Here is a 16,767-nt window from a genome sequence, read left to right as displayed (position 1 = left end):
TAACTTGTGGAAAAACTGAGGGTTAATTAGTGCAATTCACGGTTAATTTGGGGCGTTGAGTTCCATAATTCATCGAAAGACCAACTGAAAATCAAAGTGTATGCAAGTGTGACATGTGTGGAGAAAAACCCCTTAGCTATTCCATCATCCATAGTTCATCACATTCATTACAATCTGCCTTAATTTTACAATCTGTGCATTTAATTTATTTTCGTAAAAAATTCAATCCCTCTATACTTTAGTGTCCAATTTAGTTAGAAAGTATCTTAGTTTGTGTTTTTAAGCATTTTGATTCATTCTATTACTCAATTTCGTCCAAAGTTACCAAAGTGCTCCAAACTGCCCAGAAAGTGATTTTAAGGCAGTTTTGAGTGTTTTGGGGCTGTTTGAGTCTTTTGATTTGTTTGAGTGTTTTTATTGCTAGTTTTGCATTCTTTGAGTCTAGTTTAGTGGTTCAAACTTTATTTTACGTTTTTGAGTCAGTTTCCAAGTGATTTTGCAATCCCTCCTAATCCCTGGTTAAGAACGATCCCTACTTATTTATATACTACAATTGTCACAAGAGGGTTTTAATTTGTGTGCTTACTTAGTTCGCATCAAATTTTTGGCGCCGTTGCCGGGGATTAGCAACTTTGCTAATCCCTTGGATTGTTTAATTTCTGTTTATTTATTTATTTTGTTGAAGTTTTTGATTTTGTTTTGTTTTCCTTGTTTTAGGTACTAGTGCATGACTCGGAGTTCTCAACCGATTCGTGAGGATATATTGGACTTTGACAGCGATTTTGAGACGAAGGAAGAAGTACCACGAGTCGAATCCACCAAGCCCAGAACCTGAGCTTGAAGAACAAGGCCTAGAAGAGGAAGAAGAGGCCACGGCTGGGATCTTTGAGGAACCCACGGCAAGGGCATTTGAAGAGCCACAAGACATGGCCGTAGACACCCGGACACTTAAGGAGCTTTCCGCTTCGGGATTGGCTAGTGCAGCACCCTTGTGCATTCAATATCCCCCACCGGCCGAAGGCAAGACTGATGAGTTCGAGTTGAAGTTAAGCTTGCTCCACCATATTCCGAAGTACCATGGGATGTCCATGGAGGATCCGAACAAGCATCTGAAGGAATTCAAGGTGGTGTGTTCAAGCATGACTCCCGTCAACGTCGACGGAAGTATTCTGAAGATGAAGGCTTTTCCATTCTCTTTAATGGACAAAGCCAAGGATTGGTTGTACGATTTAGCTCCCGGAACCGTTACATCGTGGGAGAGCATGAAGAGGGCTTTTCTGGAGAAGTTCTTCCCAACTTCTCGAATCATCCTTTTACGAAAAAGGATAAGTGGAATCCAGCAAGAAGATGGTGAGTCTTTTCCTACGTACTATGAACGTTTTAAATCTCTTGTTGCTTCTTGTCCACAGCATCAGATGAAGGAGGAGTTGCTTCTGCAATACTTCTACGAGGGGCTCCTGCCAATTGAACGACAAATGCTTGACGCATCGGCAGGTGGAGCATTGGTGGACAAGACGCCCATGGATGCAAAGGTCTTGATCGCGAATCGAGTGTTGAACGCTCAACAATATGAAGGTGTAGGACAAAGAGGACCCCCACGGCAACAGGTTCATGAGGTAAGTTCCGCCCCCGACATTCATTCCCAGTTAGCTAATCTTACTTCCATTGTGTCTCAGATGGCCGAAGGCATGAGGATGCAAGGACCAGTTGTATGCGGGGTGTGTTCTATCCAAGGACATGCTTCTGAGAAGTGCCCACAGCTCATAGAAAATGGTGGATGGGAAAGCGCCAACGCCATTGGATTTCAGGGTCAAAACCAACCACGGAACGATCCTTACTCAAATACTTATAATTCGGGGTGGCGAGACCACCCAAATTTCAAGTGGAGGGATTCCCAGCAACCTCAGAACCAAGGAGGCTTTAGGCAACAACCCCCGGGGTTCTTTCCCAAAACCTACGGCCCACCCCAAAATCAAGCCCAATCCGGCCCAAGTGCCTCAGGTACGTCTCTTGACAATGATGCACTTCTTAAGATACTAACTAAGTTGTCTAATGGGCAGGAAGATCAAGCGAAGGCTATGCAAAACCAAGATAAGAGGGTGGATCAACTTGAGAAACAAATTGGGCAGATTGCCGAGTTTGTAGGTAAGTTTCGAGATCCCGGACAACTCCCTAGTTCCACCATTCCAAATCCGAAGGGAGGTTTCGAAACCGCCAACGCAATTACCTTGAGAAGTGGCAAGGAAGTTGGCATTACACCCAAACCATCACCATCAAGCCCCGAAGAGGAGGAAAAATTGAGAATCGAAGAGGAGGAGATAGGCCAACCCACGGCAAAGGTGGAAACACCTTTGCCGCAAGTTTGTATTGATCCAAAATTGTCTAATTCGGCCAAAAGGGGTAAGAATGTGTCAAATTCAGTTCCGACTAATGTTTTTCCTTTCAATGTGCCTTTTCCTAGTAGGTTCATGCAAACAAAGAAGGAGGAGCAGGAAAAAGACATTCTGGAGACGTTTCGGAAAGTCCAAGTAAACATTCCTTTACTTGATGCCATTAAGCAAGTGCCCAGGTATGCCAAGTTTTTAAAAGAGTTATGCACAACTAGGAAAAGAATTGCAAACAACGAAGTTGTGAAAGTGAGTGAAAATGTATCAGCGGTTTTGCAACGAAAGTTGCCTCCAAAGTGTAAGGATCCAGGGAGCTTTACTATCCCATGCACAATTGGAAACACGAGATTTAAACAATGCATGTTAGACTTAGGTGCTTCTATTAACGTCATGCCATATTCCATTTATGCATCTATGAACCTTGGTGAGTTAAAACAAGATGGCGTTATAATTCAATTGGCCGATCGTTCTAATGTTTATCCCAAGGGAGTCCTTGAGGATGTTTTAGTGCAGGTCGATCATCTCATCTTTCCTGCAGATTTTTATGTCTTAGACATGGAGGATTCGAGCCATGCTCCATCATTGTCACTCTTGCTAGGCCGTCCGTTCATGAAAACTGCTCAAACAAAGATTGATGTAGCCAAGGGAGTACTAACAATGGAGTTTGATGGAGATATAATTAAATTCAATGTTTATGACTCTGTTAAGACTCCTAATGATAGCCATTTTTGTTTTGTCGTAGATGTGCCTAAGGACAAAGGGCCTAAAGGATCCACACTTACCACAAAGGATGTATCGAGCACCACTATTGGAGAAGAACTTGGAGTGATTGCCCTGCAACCACCCAATATGGCCGAAACCTCAAATGGGGACATTGTTGATAGGGCGGCTGATTTTGAGCCTTCAATACAATATGTTTGTAAGTCGCCAAGCCCAATTCCAATTCCCATTTCCACTAATAGGTTGTTACCTTCTTTGGTGCAGGTACCCAATCAATTTAAAGGTGGTGGGAAAAACATGGACTTTAGGAACCCAAGCACCAAAATAAGGGAGGATCACTATCCCCTCCCATTCATTGAGCCATACTACGAGAAATTTCGAGGAGTATACCGTGGAGGACATAACCCTCCATTCCGTGAGCCAGAGTGAAGAGTAAAAGAAGGTCTCGTCCGGCTGGAAGACGTTAAAGCAAGCGCTACTTGGGAGGCAACCCATGCAATCAACAAAGGAAGAACTTGGGAATCCCTCCACACTCAGATTTGCGTCCCTAAACCCTTTCCTTTGTTGCTTACTTTATGTTTTGTGTAATGTTTTTAATTGTGTCTCAAACATTGAGGACAATGTTTAGTTTAAGTGTGGGGGAGTAACATTCTGTTTTGAGATATTTGTGCATGAGATTCGTAGGGTATTACCACCTAACATGTCTAAACTTGTTTCCCACTGTTTTTATGTGTTTTTAAGCTATTTTAGAGTGTTTTAGTGTGTGTTGACTTAAAAATCCGAAAATACCATAAAAATTTGAAAAATTGTTTTGAAAAACCCAAAAAGAGTTGTTTTTGTGTATTTGTTTGTGTCGTAGGGTACCTTCCAACACAATGATGAGGATTTGGTTTTTAATTGCATGATGGTTAAAGAAAGTTACAAACATGGTTGGACGTTTGATATACTCTTTGGTTTATGCTTGTTTGTAGTTATAGTTTACGAATTCACATGTAATCACAAATGATAAAAATCAGTTTTTGTAACATGCTTGAAGGAAGGAACTTAAACAAACGCTACATCCCTGTGAGACTTGAGCCTAAACGTTATTTGGAGAGTTAAAATCTGTGCATTAATGTTTTCTAAGTCGTTGCATGATCTCATTATTCTTTGCTTGGTTACTACTTAGAAGGCGTTTCATCACTTAGTTCCAAATGCTAGAACTCATGCCCATTTCATTCAAAGCATGTCATTGATTTGCATACCACATATTCAAGATGAAGTTGTGTAGTGAACACCATAGCCAAATTGCCATATTTCCCTTTTCATTTGTTTTGTAGGATTTAACCCCCTTGAGCCGTGTTAGCCATGTTCTTTGTTAACCCACATTATCCTCACCTAGCCTAGATTAGGACCATCCTTACCCTTGTTCTTGAAGCATAGTAAGCAATGAGTTCCTTTTGATTAATGTGTTGCAGGAAATAAGTGTGGGGGAAGGATTATGGATGTGAGTTTTTGTGCCATAGGCACGGTTAGAAAAAGAAAAAAAAAAAAAAAAAAAAGAAAAAAAAAAAAGAAAAGAAAAGAAAAGAAAGAAGTGAAAAAGAGTTGAAAAGAAGTGAAAAAGAGTTCCAAAGTATGGGTTGGTGAAGTAAGGGCCCAAAACAATGAATTAGGCCCTAAGAGTTGTTTGAATCTCCCTTATTTGTTCAAAAGTTGATTTCTGCATTCTAAGGGAATTCTAGGTCTTAATTTCATTACTTTACTTGCTATTGCTTAAAGAACTTTTGTTTATCCCTACCTTTCCTTGTGAGCCAATACCCCAAGCCCCGTTACAACCCTTGACTTCTATCTTGAGTGTTGTGCATTTCAATTGTGGAGTTTGAATTTGGTATGAGCATATGGTGTCACTGGTTCTCGCATCTAAGTAGTAGCATTCCATTCATGAGATCATATCTAAACACGTTTAATTACTCCAGAAATTGCGTTCTTTGTTATAACATATGTGAGTACTAGTCTTTCATGTTTACATCAATCTTCTCACATATATCTAGTGTAGGGTGTGTAGTCAGAAAATCTGAGTGAAAATAGAGTGCATAACTAGTGAGGAATTGAGGGAATTCTCTAAGGCATGTTACTACATTCAAAATGTGTTTTAATTGATTAAATGCGAACTAGTGAATGGTGACTATGATTAAGTATGTGCTTGAGGGGAAGGAAGACTAAAAGCTATGTGAGTAATGATCTTTGACATGTCATGTTTCATTGGAAATCCCTGAGGCAAACGTTGGAAGGTTTAGGTTATGTGTTGTTTGTTTTGTTGCGTTTTGTTTACTTTAGTTGTTTTGTTTTGCTCGAGGACTAGCAAAAGTTAAGTGTGGGGGAATTTGATAGGAGCATATTCATGCGACTTAATTAGCTTGTTCTCGTGCATTTGTGTTGTGTTTACTTATCTATTTTAGTGTTTAAGGCCACTTTTGTGTATTTTCAGATTATAAGGCCAAAGTGTGCAAGAAGATGCAATTTGGAGTCTTTTGGAGCGAAAGAGGAATGAATGAGTTGAAGACTTGAAGAAACGACGAATTCCTACGCCAACGATGAATTCTTACCAAAACGAAGAATCCTACTCAAACAAGGCTTCCTATTTTAGGAAAGTTGACCCTAAGTTTCCCGTTTTGGTAACCTTTCCTAATCTTAAACATCCGCATTTTCTAGCCACTTTGAAGTCCTTGTAGGCGCCTTAGGATACAAAACGAAGGCCCTAGGGCCCTTAACACCCAATGCCGTGGGCTTTAGCCCAAGTCCTTTCCCTTGCCGTGCAAGGGGGGGCATTTTAGGCCCAAATCCATGCATTAAACCCTAAACCCTAATCACCCTAATTACCTTGCAGCCATCCCTTTTATTTTCTGATTTTATTTCCTAGTTCTAGAAGCTTTTAACTTAATTTTAATTAACCAAAATAAATTAGGATTTATTTTCTGAAACCCTACATAGTTTATAACCCTAGCCGCACCCTTCCACAATCTCCCTTGAATCCGTGGCCTTTGATTCATCCAAAATCCATATCAGCCATTCACCCAAATAAACCCTAGTTCTACAACCTTGCAGCCGCACCTATCCTTCAAAATTCATTCAAGCCGTGCATTCCATCAGCCCTTCTCCTTCAATCCGTGCACTTCCACATATCTCCCCTTCATTCTTCAATCCGTGCATCCATAATCCTAAAATCCCCTCTAAGCCGTAGCCATCCATCACACATTTTCAGCCACAAAACAATCTCAGCCGCATCTTTTCCCTTAACCCTAGAGCCTATTCTATTCACTTTTAATTCACATATTATCATTCAGCCACCTTCATACCCTAATACACTTCAATCCGCAGCCACCTACAGACCATATCCTCTCCATTGCCGTGCTATCCCCCTTCCATTCCAGCCAATTTCCATACACTTTCCACCATTGCCGCAGCCATCTCCACCACTTTCCACCACCTTACACACCTTCACACACCATCTACCAACCTTGCCGCACCACCCAACCTCCCTAAATCCATTCCTAACCCAGAAAACCATCCAGAAATTCCCTAAGCACTCTCTGCCGCAGTAAGGAGAAGAGGAAAGAGGAGCTTCGACGCGCACCAATTCACATGGATTCGTTGGGCGTTCTAGGTGTAATCAATCCTTTATGCTTTATGTTTAAATTCATTTGTAATTCTATTTTTGTGAACATGAGAGGCTAAATCCCCCTAGTTAGCTAGGGGGTGATTCGAAACCATGTACACGCTTGCAATATGATTTGATTACATTCAGTTGTTATTTCATAAGTTGTGGATTCAATTCGTTCATCTATTTGATTGATAACTTATTTGTGTATGTTGATTGAGAGTGCACGCTTAGTTTTCATGCATGAATATGATGCTAGATTATGAGGGAGTTTCACCTAATAGTTACAATCTTATAATCACAAGTAGTGAAGGTCGCTTGAAAACGATCGCGTTGAATGAATTCTTAGCATAAGTTTCATGCAATTCATAGTAACGAATGCTTCGTCAATGCTTATGTTTTTCATAGAACTTAATGATTCTTGCTTGTATCTCTATTATGCAATTCATGTAGGGAATGTTTTGGGTTGTCGTATGCAATCATCCAACTTAATAACTTGTGGAAAAACTGAGGGTTAATTAGTGCAATTCACGGTTAATTTGGGGCGTTGAGTTCCATAATTCATCGAAAGACCAACTGAAAATCAAAGTGTATGCAAGTGTGACATGTGTGGAGAAAAACCCCTTAGCTATTCCATCATCCATAGTTCATCACATTCATTACAATCTGCCTTAATTTTACAATCTGTGCATTTAATTTATTTTCGTAAAAAATTCAATCCCCCTTTACTTTAGTGTCCAATTTAGTTAGAAAGTATCTTAGTTTGTGTTTTTAAGCATTTTGATTCATTCTATTACTCAATTTCGTCCAAAGTTACCAAAGTGCTCCAAACTGCCCAGAAAGTGATTTTAAGGCAGTTTTGAGTGTTTTGGGGCTGTTTGAGTCTTTTGATTTGTTTGAGTGTTTTTATTGCTAGTTTTGCATTCTTTGAGTCAAGTTTAGTGGTTCAAACTTTATTTTACGTTTTTGAGTCAGTTTCCAAGTGATTTTGCAATCCCTCCTAATCCCCGGTTAAGAACGATCCCTACTTATTTATATACTACAATTGTCACAAGAGGGTTTTAATTTGTGTGCTTACTTAGTTCGCATCAGTGATAAGGTGTGGAAACCTTATGCAACACATTGTACTTCTTGAGCAACGCCGCAATGGTGCGGTTGCAAAAATGTGACCCACCATCGCTTATGAGCACTCGAGGCATCCCAAATCTAGAGAAAATGTTAGATTTTACAAAATCTGCAACAACTCTAGAATCGTTAGTTCGGGTGGCTTTAGCTTCCACCCACTTCGACACATAATCAACGGCAAGTAAAATGTACGTAAAACCAAAAGACATAGGGAACGGACCCATAAAATCAATACCCCATACATCAAAGATTTCAACAACAAGGATTGGGGTTTGCAGCATTTGGTCTCTTTGGCCTATACTTCCGGTCTTTTGACATCTATCACATGTTAAGCAAAAAGCCCTATCATCTCTAAACAACGTAGGCCAATAAAAACCACTCTCAAGAACCTTAAATGCTGTGCGTTGTGTGCCAAAGTGTCCACCACATGCATATGTATGGCAAAAACTCAAAATGGAATTAAATTCAGATTCATGAACACAACGACGCACAATCTGATCCGGGCATATTTTCCACAAATAAGGGTCGTCCCAAACATAAAAACGTGCATCCTTTTTTAATTTATCACGTTGAGCCTTGCTTAAGGTGTTAGGAACTTGCTTAGACACCAGAAAATTAACCAAATCAGCATACCAAGGCTCACTTACCTGGACAGACATTAATTGCTCATCGGGAAAGGTTTCAGAAATTGGCGTTGCTTCCTCATGTATCATCCGACTTAGGTGGTCAGCCACCACATTCTCCACGCCCTTCTTGTCCCGAATCTCAATGTCAAACTCTTGTAAGAGCAAAAGCCATCGAATTAGTCTAGGCTTGGCCTCCTTTTTCGTGAGCAAATACTTGAGAGTTGCATGATCAGTAAAAATAATAACTTTAGTCCCAAGTAAGTATGACCGAAACTTATCTAATGCAAATACCACAGCAAGTAATTCTTTTTCAGTGGTTGAGTAATTTAATTGAGCATCATTTAATGTTCTAGATGCATAATAAATAACATGAGGTTGTTTGTCCTTTCGCTGCCCCAAAACAGCACCAATTGCATAGTCCGAAGCATCGCACATCAACTCGAATGGAAGGCTCCAATCTGGAGGTGTGATAATGGGAGCCGAAGTGAGAGCCTCCTTGAGGTGCTTGAATGCCGTGGAGCATGCATCATCAAACTCAAACGCCACCTCTTTTTGCAGCAATCGGCATAGTGGCTGTGAAATCTTTGAGAAATCCTTTATGAACCGCCTGTAAAAACCTGCGTGACCAAGAAACGAACGAACCTCTCTAACCGAAGTTGGAGCGGGTAAGTGACGAACAAGGTCTACCTTAGATTTATCTACTTCAATGCCTTTTTCAGAAATAATATGTCCTAAAACAATACCTTGTTTAACCATGAAGTGACATTTTTCCCAATTAAGCACAAGATTTGTTTCAACACAACGGTTCAAAATCAAACTAAGATTACTCAAACAACCATCAAATGAATTACCAAACACACTGAAATCATCCATAAAAACCTCAATAATTTTCTCAACATAATCTGAAATATGCTCATCATGCATCTTTGAAATGTAGCAGGTGCATTACATAAACCAAATGGCATGCGACGATAAGCAAATGTACCAAAGGGGCATGTAAAAGTAGTCTTTTCTTGATCATCCGGTGCAATAACAATTTGATTATACCCAGAGTATCCATCAAGAAAACAATAAAATGAATGACCTGCTAACCTTTCCAACATTTGATCTAGGAACGGCAATGGGAAGTGGTCCTTCCTCGTGGTAGCATTTATCTTCCTATAATCAGTGCATACGCGCCAACCGGTTTGGATTCGAGTGGGCACTAGCTCATTCTCCGCGTTCTCCACAACCGTCACTCCAGATTTCTTCGGCACACATTGGATAGGTGACACCCACTTACTATCCGAGATTGGATAGATGACTCCACAATCTAAAAGCTTGATTATTTCCTTCTTCACAACTTCCATCATCGGAGGGTTAAGACGGCGTTGAGCCTCTCTAGTTGGTTTGGCCCCCTCCTCAAGAAATATGTGATGCATGCATGTAGCGGGACTAATACCTTTGATATCGGCCAACGTCCAACCTAGGGCAGATTTGAACTCCTTCAAAACACGCACTAGTTTCTCCTCTTCTTGTGCCGTGAGTGATGAAGAAATGATGGCCGGTAATGTCTCCTCTTCCCCCAAGAAAATGTACTTCAAATGTCCCGGTAATGGTTTGAGATCAAGGGTGGGTGCCTGAACTATGGATGGTAACAACTTGTTAGTCGAAATGGGAATCGACTCAAATTTAGAAAACTTACCCTCGTGCCTAGGAAGTGACTCTAGGGCAGCAACCAACTCCATACATTCCTCACTAGGGGGCACGGCATGGGATGACTCTTGTATGCCGTGGGCATGCATGCAATCTGCCCCCTTTGTTTTGAATTCCATGCCTCGTGTAATGACTTTTTCAAGCGCATCGTCATTCAAATCGTCGAGATATCCCTGCGCCAAAGAGTCAATTATATCAATAGAAAAGCATGAATGGACCTCACTAGGGTATTTAATGGAATCAGAAAGATTAAAATTAACAACTTCCCCATCGAATTCCATGGACAAAGTTCCACTATACACGTCAATCTTCGTCCGGGCCGTCTTCATGAATGGCCTTCCAAGTAGAATGGGCAGCGAAGGAGCATGGTCCGATTCATTCATTTCGAGGACATAGAAATCCACCGGGAAGACCAAATGATTAACCTGCACAAGAACATCTTCCAAAACTCCCTTTGGATAGGCGTTAGATCTATCGGCCAATTGTATTATTACCCCATCATTTTTCAATGCTCCTAAGTTCATAGATGCATAAATGGAATATGGCATAACATTTATAGAAGCACCTAAATCAAGCATGGCAGATTCAAATCTAGTATTCCCAATGACACAAGGAATGGTAAAGCTACCTGGATCCTTGCATTTGGGAGGTAGTTTGCGTTGCAAGATGGCGGACACATTCTCACCTACCTTTACCACTTCCTTACTCGACATCCTCTTCCTAGTGGTACACAACTCCTTCAAGAACTTAGCATACCTCGGAACTTGCTTGATTGCATCTAACAAAGGTATGTTAACTTGAACTTTCCTAAAGGTTTCAAGGATATCCTTTTCTGCCTCTTCTTTCTTCGTTTGCATGAACCTACTAGGAAAAGGCACATTTGAAGGGAAAACATTAGTAGAAACTGAATTTGACCCATTTTTACCTTTATTGGCCGAATTGGGCAGATTTGGGACCATAGGGACTTGCGGCAAAGGTGGAATCACCTTTGCCGTGGGCAACCTTGTTTCCTCCTCTTCAATTCTTCGTTTTTCATCCTCTTCGGGGCTTGATGGTGATGGTGTAGGACCTGCCCCGACTTCTTTTCCACTTCTCAAAAGTATGGCCTTTGCGCTTTCGAAGCCTCCCTTGGGGTTTGGAATGGTGGAACTAGGGAGTTGTCCGGGATCTCGAAACTTACCTACAAACTCGGCAATCTGCCCAATTTGTTTCTCAAGTTGATCCACCCTCTTATCTTGGTTTTGCATAGCCTTCGCTTGATCTTCCTGCCCATTAGACAACTTAGTTAGTATCTTAAGAAGTGCATCATTGTCAAGAGACGTACCTGAGGCACTTGGGCCGGATTGGGCTTGATTTTGGGGTGGGCCGTAGGTTTTGGGAAAGAACCCCGGGGGTTGTTGCCTAAAGCCTCCTTGGTTCTGAGGTTGCTGGGAATCCCTCCACTTGAAATTTGGGTGGTCTCACCACCCCGGATTATACGTGTTGGAGTATGGATCATGTCTTGACTGATTTTGGCTTTGAAACCCAATGGCATTCGCACTCTCCCATCCGCCATTCTCGATGAGTTGAGGACACTTTTCGGAGGCATGTCCTTGGATAGAACATACGCCACATACCACAGGTCCTTGCATCTTCATTCCCTCGGCCATCTGTGAAACAATAGAAGTAAGATTAGCCAATTGTGAATGAAGATCGGACGTTGAACTTACCTCATGTACTTGGTGCCGTGGAGGTCCTCTTTGACCTACTCCCTCATACTGTTGAGCGTTCAATGCTCGGTTAGCGATCAAGACCTTGGCATCCCTGGGCGTTTTGTCCACCAATGCTCCACCCGCCGATGCGTCAAGCATTTGACGTTCTAGAGGTAGGAGACCCTCGTAAAAATATTGCAAGAGCAACTCCTCCTTCATCTGATGCTTGGGCAGCCGTGGGGTATTGAATGCACAAGGGTGCGGCATTATCCAAACCTGAGGCGGAAAGCTCCTTGAGTGTACGGTTGTCCACCGCCATGCCTTGGACTTCTTCAAATATCCCTGCCATGGCTTCCTCCTCCTCTTCTTGTACGTTTTCTTCAAGGTCAGATTCGGAATTTGGTGGATGGTGTTCTTGCTGGTTTCTAGCTCTTCTCAACTTCCTCTCAAAATCGTCGTCAAAATCCAAGATGTTTGCACGAATCGGTTGAGAGCTTCTAGTCATACATTAGTACCTAAGAAACAAGAAACAAAATTAGGTCAGAAACTTAAACAAAGTCAGAAACAAAATGAAATAAAAGAAACAAAAACAATCCAAGGGATTAGCAAAGTTGCTAATCCCCGGCAACGGCGCCAAAAATTTGATGCGAACTAAGTAAGCACTCAAATTAAAACCCTCTTGTGACAATTGTAGTATATGAATAAGTAGGGATCGTTCTTAACCGGGGATTAGGAGGGATTGCAAAATCACTTGGAAACTGACTCAAAAACGTAAAATAAAGTTTGAAACACTAAACTAGACTCAAAGAAAGCAAAACTAACAATAAAAACACTCAAACAAATCAAAAGACTCAAAACAGCCCCAAAACACTCAAAACTGCCTTAAAATCACTTTCTGGGCAGTTTTGAGCACTTTGGCAACTTTGGACGAAATTGGGTAATAGAATGAATCAAAATGCTTAAAAACACAAACTAAGACACTTTCTAACTAAATTGGACACTAAAGTAAAGGGGGATTGAGTTTTTGACGAAATTAATTAAAATGCACAGATTGTAGTTTAAAGGCAGATTGTAAAGATGAATTGGATAAAAATATGGATGATGGAATAGCTAAGGGGTTTTTCTCCACACAAGTCACACTTACATACTCTTTGATTTTCAATTGGTCTTTCAATGAATTCTGAAACTCAACACTCCGGGTTAATTAGGTCCGCTTAAATTAACCGTCAAGTTCTCCTTAAGTTAATGAATTGGATGGGTTAGCGCAACGCAATTCAAAACATTCTCCAAAAGTCCTTTACGTGAAAAGCACAATAAAGATACAATCACAGATCATTAAACATCATGAAAACTATAAGTGTTGACGAGGCATTCGTTACTATGATGAGCATGAAACTAGTGCCAAGAATTCATTTAATGCGATTGTTTATAAGCAACCTCCACTACTTGTGAATATAAGTTCATAACTATTAGGTGAAACTCACTTATATTCTAGCGTCAAATTCATGCATGAACATTAAGCGTGCACTCTCAATAAACATACACAAACAAGTTATCAATCAAACAGTTAAATGAATTGAATCCAACATTCATGAAATTCCAACCAAAAGTAATCAATTCATATTGCAAGCATAAACATGGTTTCGAATCACCCCCTAGCTAACTAGGGGGATTTAGCCTCTCATGTTCACAAAAAGAGAATTACAAATGAATTTAAACATAAAGCATAAAGCATTGATTACACCTAGAACGCCCAACGAATCCACGTGAATTGGTGCACGTCGAAGCTCCTCTTTCCTCTTCTCCTTGCTGCGACAGTGAGGTTAAATGGTGTTTTTGGGTGATTTTCTGGTTTAGGGTTGGAGTTATGGTGATAAGGTGGTGCGGCAAGGTGGTGGAGTGATGCGAGAATTATACGCGCACAAATTAAACCCTCTTTTTGACAATTGTAGTATAAGTATAAGTAGGGATCGTTCTGGACCGGGGATTAGGAGGGATTGTTAATCACTTGGATTTTGACTCAAAAACGTAAAAACAATATAAAACACTAAACTAGACTCAAAGAATGTGAAACTAAACGTTAAAACATTAAGACAAACCAAAAGACTCAAAATGCTTTAAAAACACAAACTAAATTGATTTCTAACTAATTTGACAATAAAGTAAAGGGGGGATTGTGTTTGGACGAGATTAAATTAAATGGACAAATTGTAATTAAAGGCAAAACGTAAATATGAATGAGATGAAAATATGGATGATGGAATAGCCAAGGGGTTCTTCTCCACACATGTTACACTTGCATACAAGATTGATTCTCAGTTGGTCTTTCGATAAATTATGATTTCTCAACACCCCGGGTTAATTAGGTCCGCTTAAATTAACCGTCAAGTTTTCCTTAAGTTAATGAATTGGATGACATCATACGACAACCCAAAGCATTCTTCAAAAGTTCCTTACATGACATCATAATAAAGATACAATCAAAGATCATTACGTTCAATGAAAACTATAAGTGTTGACGAGGCATTCGTTACTATGATTGCATGAAACTTATGCCAAGAATTTATTTAACGCGATTGTTTATAAGCAACCTCCACTACTTGTGAATATAAGTTCATAATGATTAGGTGAAACTCACTTATATTCTAGCGTCATATTCATGCATGAAAATTAAGCGCGCATTCTCAATAAACATACATAAATAAGTTATCAATCAAACGGTTAAACAAATTGAATCCACAACTTATGAAATTCCAACGAAAGTTAATCAATTCATATTGCAAACATAAACATAGTTTCGAATCACCCCCTAGCTAAAGGGGGTTTAGTTCCTCATAACTTTGAAATCAAAGAAACACCTAAACATTCCAACAACTCAAACTTGAATTGTATGAACGTTCAGGCACTCTTCTCTTCCGTACAAAACAAAGAGAATTGAATTTAAACATTGAAATCAAAGAAACACCTAAACATTCCAACAACTCAAACTTGAATTGTATGAACGTTTAGGCCCTCTTATCTTCCTCTTTATTGTAGCATAAGGTCTAGGGATAGTTGGTTGGGGGGATGGAAGTGTGGAATGGAGTGGGGAGTGATGGAAATGGAAGATGGTTTTTGGATTCTAAGGGAGAGAAACTCACGGCTAGAGAGAAAGAATGGATGGGTTTGTGTATGAAATGAGATGATTCTTGAATGAATGAATGCAAGGGTATTTATAGGAGGAGTGGAGATGTATATGGCTATTTGTTTAAGGTGTTTGTGGTTGCAATGATGAAGAATTGCATGTGGAAATAAAAGGGAAAATGTGGTGAAATGATGAAGTAGGAAGGTGGAAATGCATGTGAGATGTTGGAAAGGAAATGGGAATATGAGTAGGCCATGGCATGGGAGTTGTTTTGTTGGTGTAAATGTGCCATGGTTGCAATGATGAAGAATAAAGGGTGCATGTGGGGTGGAATTGAATGAATGCAAAGTGAATGAATAATGAAATGAGTTAAATAGGGAGAATGTGGTGAAATGATGAAGTAGGAAGGTGGAAATGCATGTGACTTGTTTGTGGAATAAATAATGAATGGTGGAATGATGAAGAGTTGCATAAAGAATGCATGTAGGGTTAGCTAGGTTGGCTTTGTTTGGGTGCATGTGTGTTAATGGTGGTTTTGCATGTGAATTGATGGATTGTTTTTGATGGAATGGATGGTTCTTTGCATGGCTTTTGAAGTGATTGTGGGCTTTGGAATTGGAAGGAAATGCATGGCCTTGGGGTTGGTTTAAGAGAGAATGGGCTAGGCCCTTTTTTTTATGTCCAAAATGAATACAAGGCCTTCAAATTCGTCCAACACTTTGGCTCCAATCATATGCTATCCATTCCAAGCCCAATTTTGCTCCAAAATGCTCCAAAATGCATCTTTTTGCTTCCTTAGCCATATGAACCTAAAAACACACGAAAATGGCTTAAACTACTAAAACAACTATGAATTAACAACATAGATGCACGAAAACAAGCTAAGTAAGTCGCCTAAATATGCTCCTATCAAACTCCCCCACACTTAGTTTTTGCTAGTCCTCGAGCAAAACAAAATAATAACAAACAAACAAAACGACACTAAACAAGTAAAACACAACCTAAACCTTCCAACAACCGTCTTAGGGATTTCCAATGCACATGACATGTTAAAAATCATCATTCCATAGATTTTAGTCATCTTCACACTTAAGTACATTCTTAATCATAGTCACCACATACTATTTCACAATTAAGCATTTAAAACCATGTTTTGAATGTAGTAACATGCCTTAGAGAATTTGCTCAATTCCTTACAAGATATGCACTCGATTTTCACTCAGATTTTCTAACTACACACCCTAATCTAGTCATATGTGAGAAGATTGATGTAAACATGAAAATGAACACTCACATATATGTATCACAAAGAACGCAATTTCTGGAGTTAATAAGCATGTTTAGATATGATCTCATGAATGGAATGCTACTACTTAGACGCGAGAACCAGTGACACCATATGCTCATACCAAATTCAAACTCCACAATTGAAATGCACAACACTCAAGATAGAAGTCAAGGGTTGTAACGGGGATTGGGGTATTGGCTCACAAGGAAAGGTAGGGATAAACAAAAGTTCTTTAAACAATAGCAAGCAAAGTAATGAAATTAAGGCTTAGAATTCACTTGGTATGCAGAAATCAACTTTTAGACATAAGGGGGAGATTCAACAACTCTTAGGGCCTAATTTATTGTTTTGGGCCCTTACTTCAACAAACAATACTTTTCAACTCTTTTTTTTTTTTTTTTTTTTTTTTTTTTTCTTTTTGGCCGTGCCTATGGCACATCAACTCACATAAACACTCTTTCCCCCACACTT

The 16,767-nt window shown here is 40.0% G+C and overlaps 1 protein-coding gene across 1 annotated transcript; it reads left to right on the top strand.

Moving 5' to 3' along the window:
- Window positions 1-1,088: 1,088 nt before the first annotated feature.
- Window positions 1,089-3,216, top strand: LOC148691721 (uncharacterized). The gene is made up of 2 exons (XM_088683398.1): window positions 1,089-1,616; window positions 3,130-3,216. The coding sequence occupies exons 1-2, from the start codon at window positions 1,089-1,091 to the stop codon at window positions 3,214-3,216; spliced, it is 615 nt and encodes a 204-aa protein (XP_088539524.1).
- Window positions 3,217-16,767: the final 13,551 nt, after the last annotated feature.

The sequence above is a fragment of the Pyrus communis genome, chromosome 13, assembly GCF_041283825.1.
Source record: "Pyrus communis isolate YQ-2024b chromosome 13, ASM4128382v1, whole genome shotgun sequence".
Classification (NCBI taxonomy): Eukaryota; Viridiplantae; Streptophyta; class Magnoliopsida; order Rosales; family Rosaceae; genus Pyrus; species Pyrus communis.
Note: the sequence above shows the minus strand (reverse complement) of the source record. Positions and strands in the feature narration are given on the sequence as shown.

Bases quoted from the DNA above. Each gene is read 5' to 3' on its own strand.
- LOC148691721 (XM_088683398.1), top strand. From the start codon at position 1,089: ATGGAGGATCCGAACAAGCATCTGAAGGAATTCAAGGTGGTGTGTTCA. The intron at 1,617-3,129 runs GTAAGTTCCGCC...GTTTTGTCGTAG, and splicing joins CACGGCAACAGGTTCATGAG to ATGTGCCTAAGGACAAAGGG.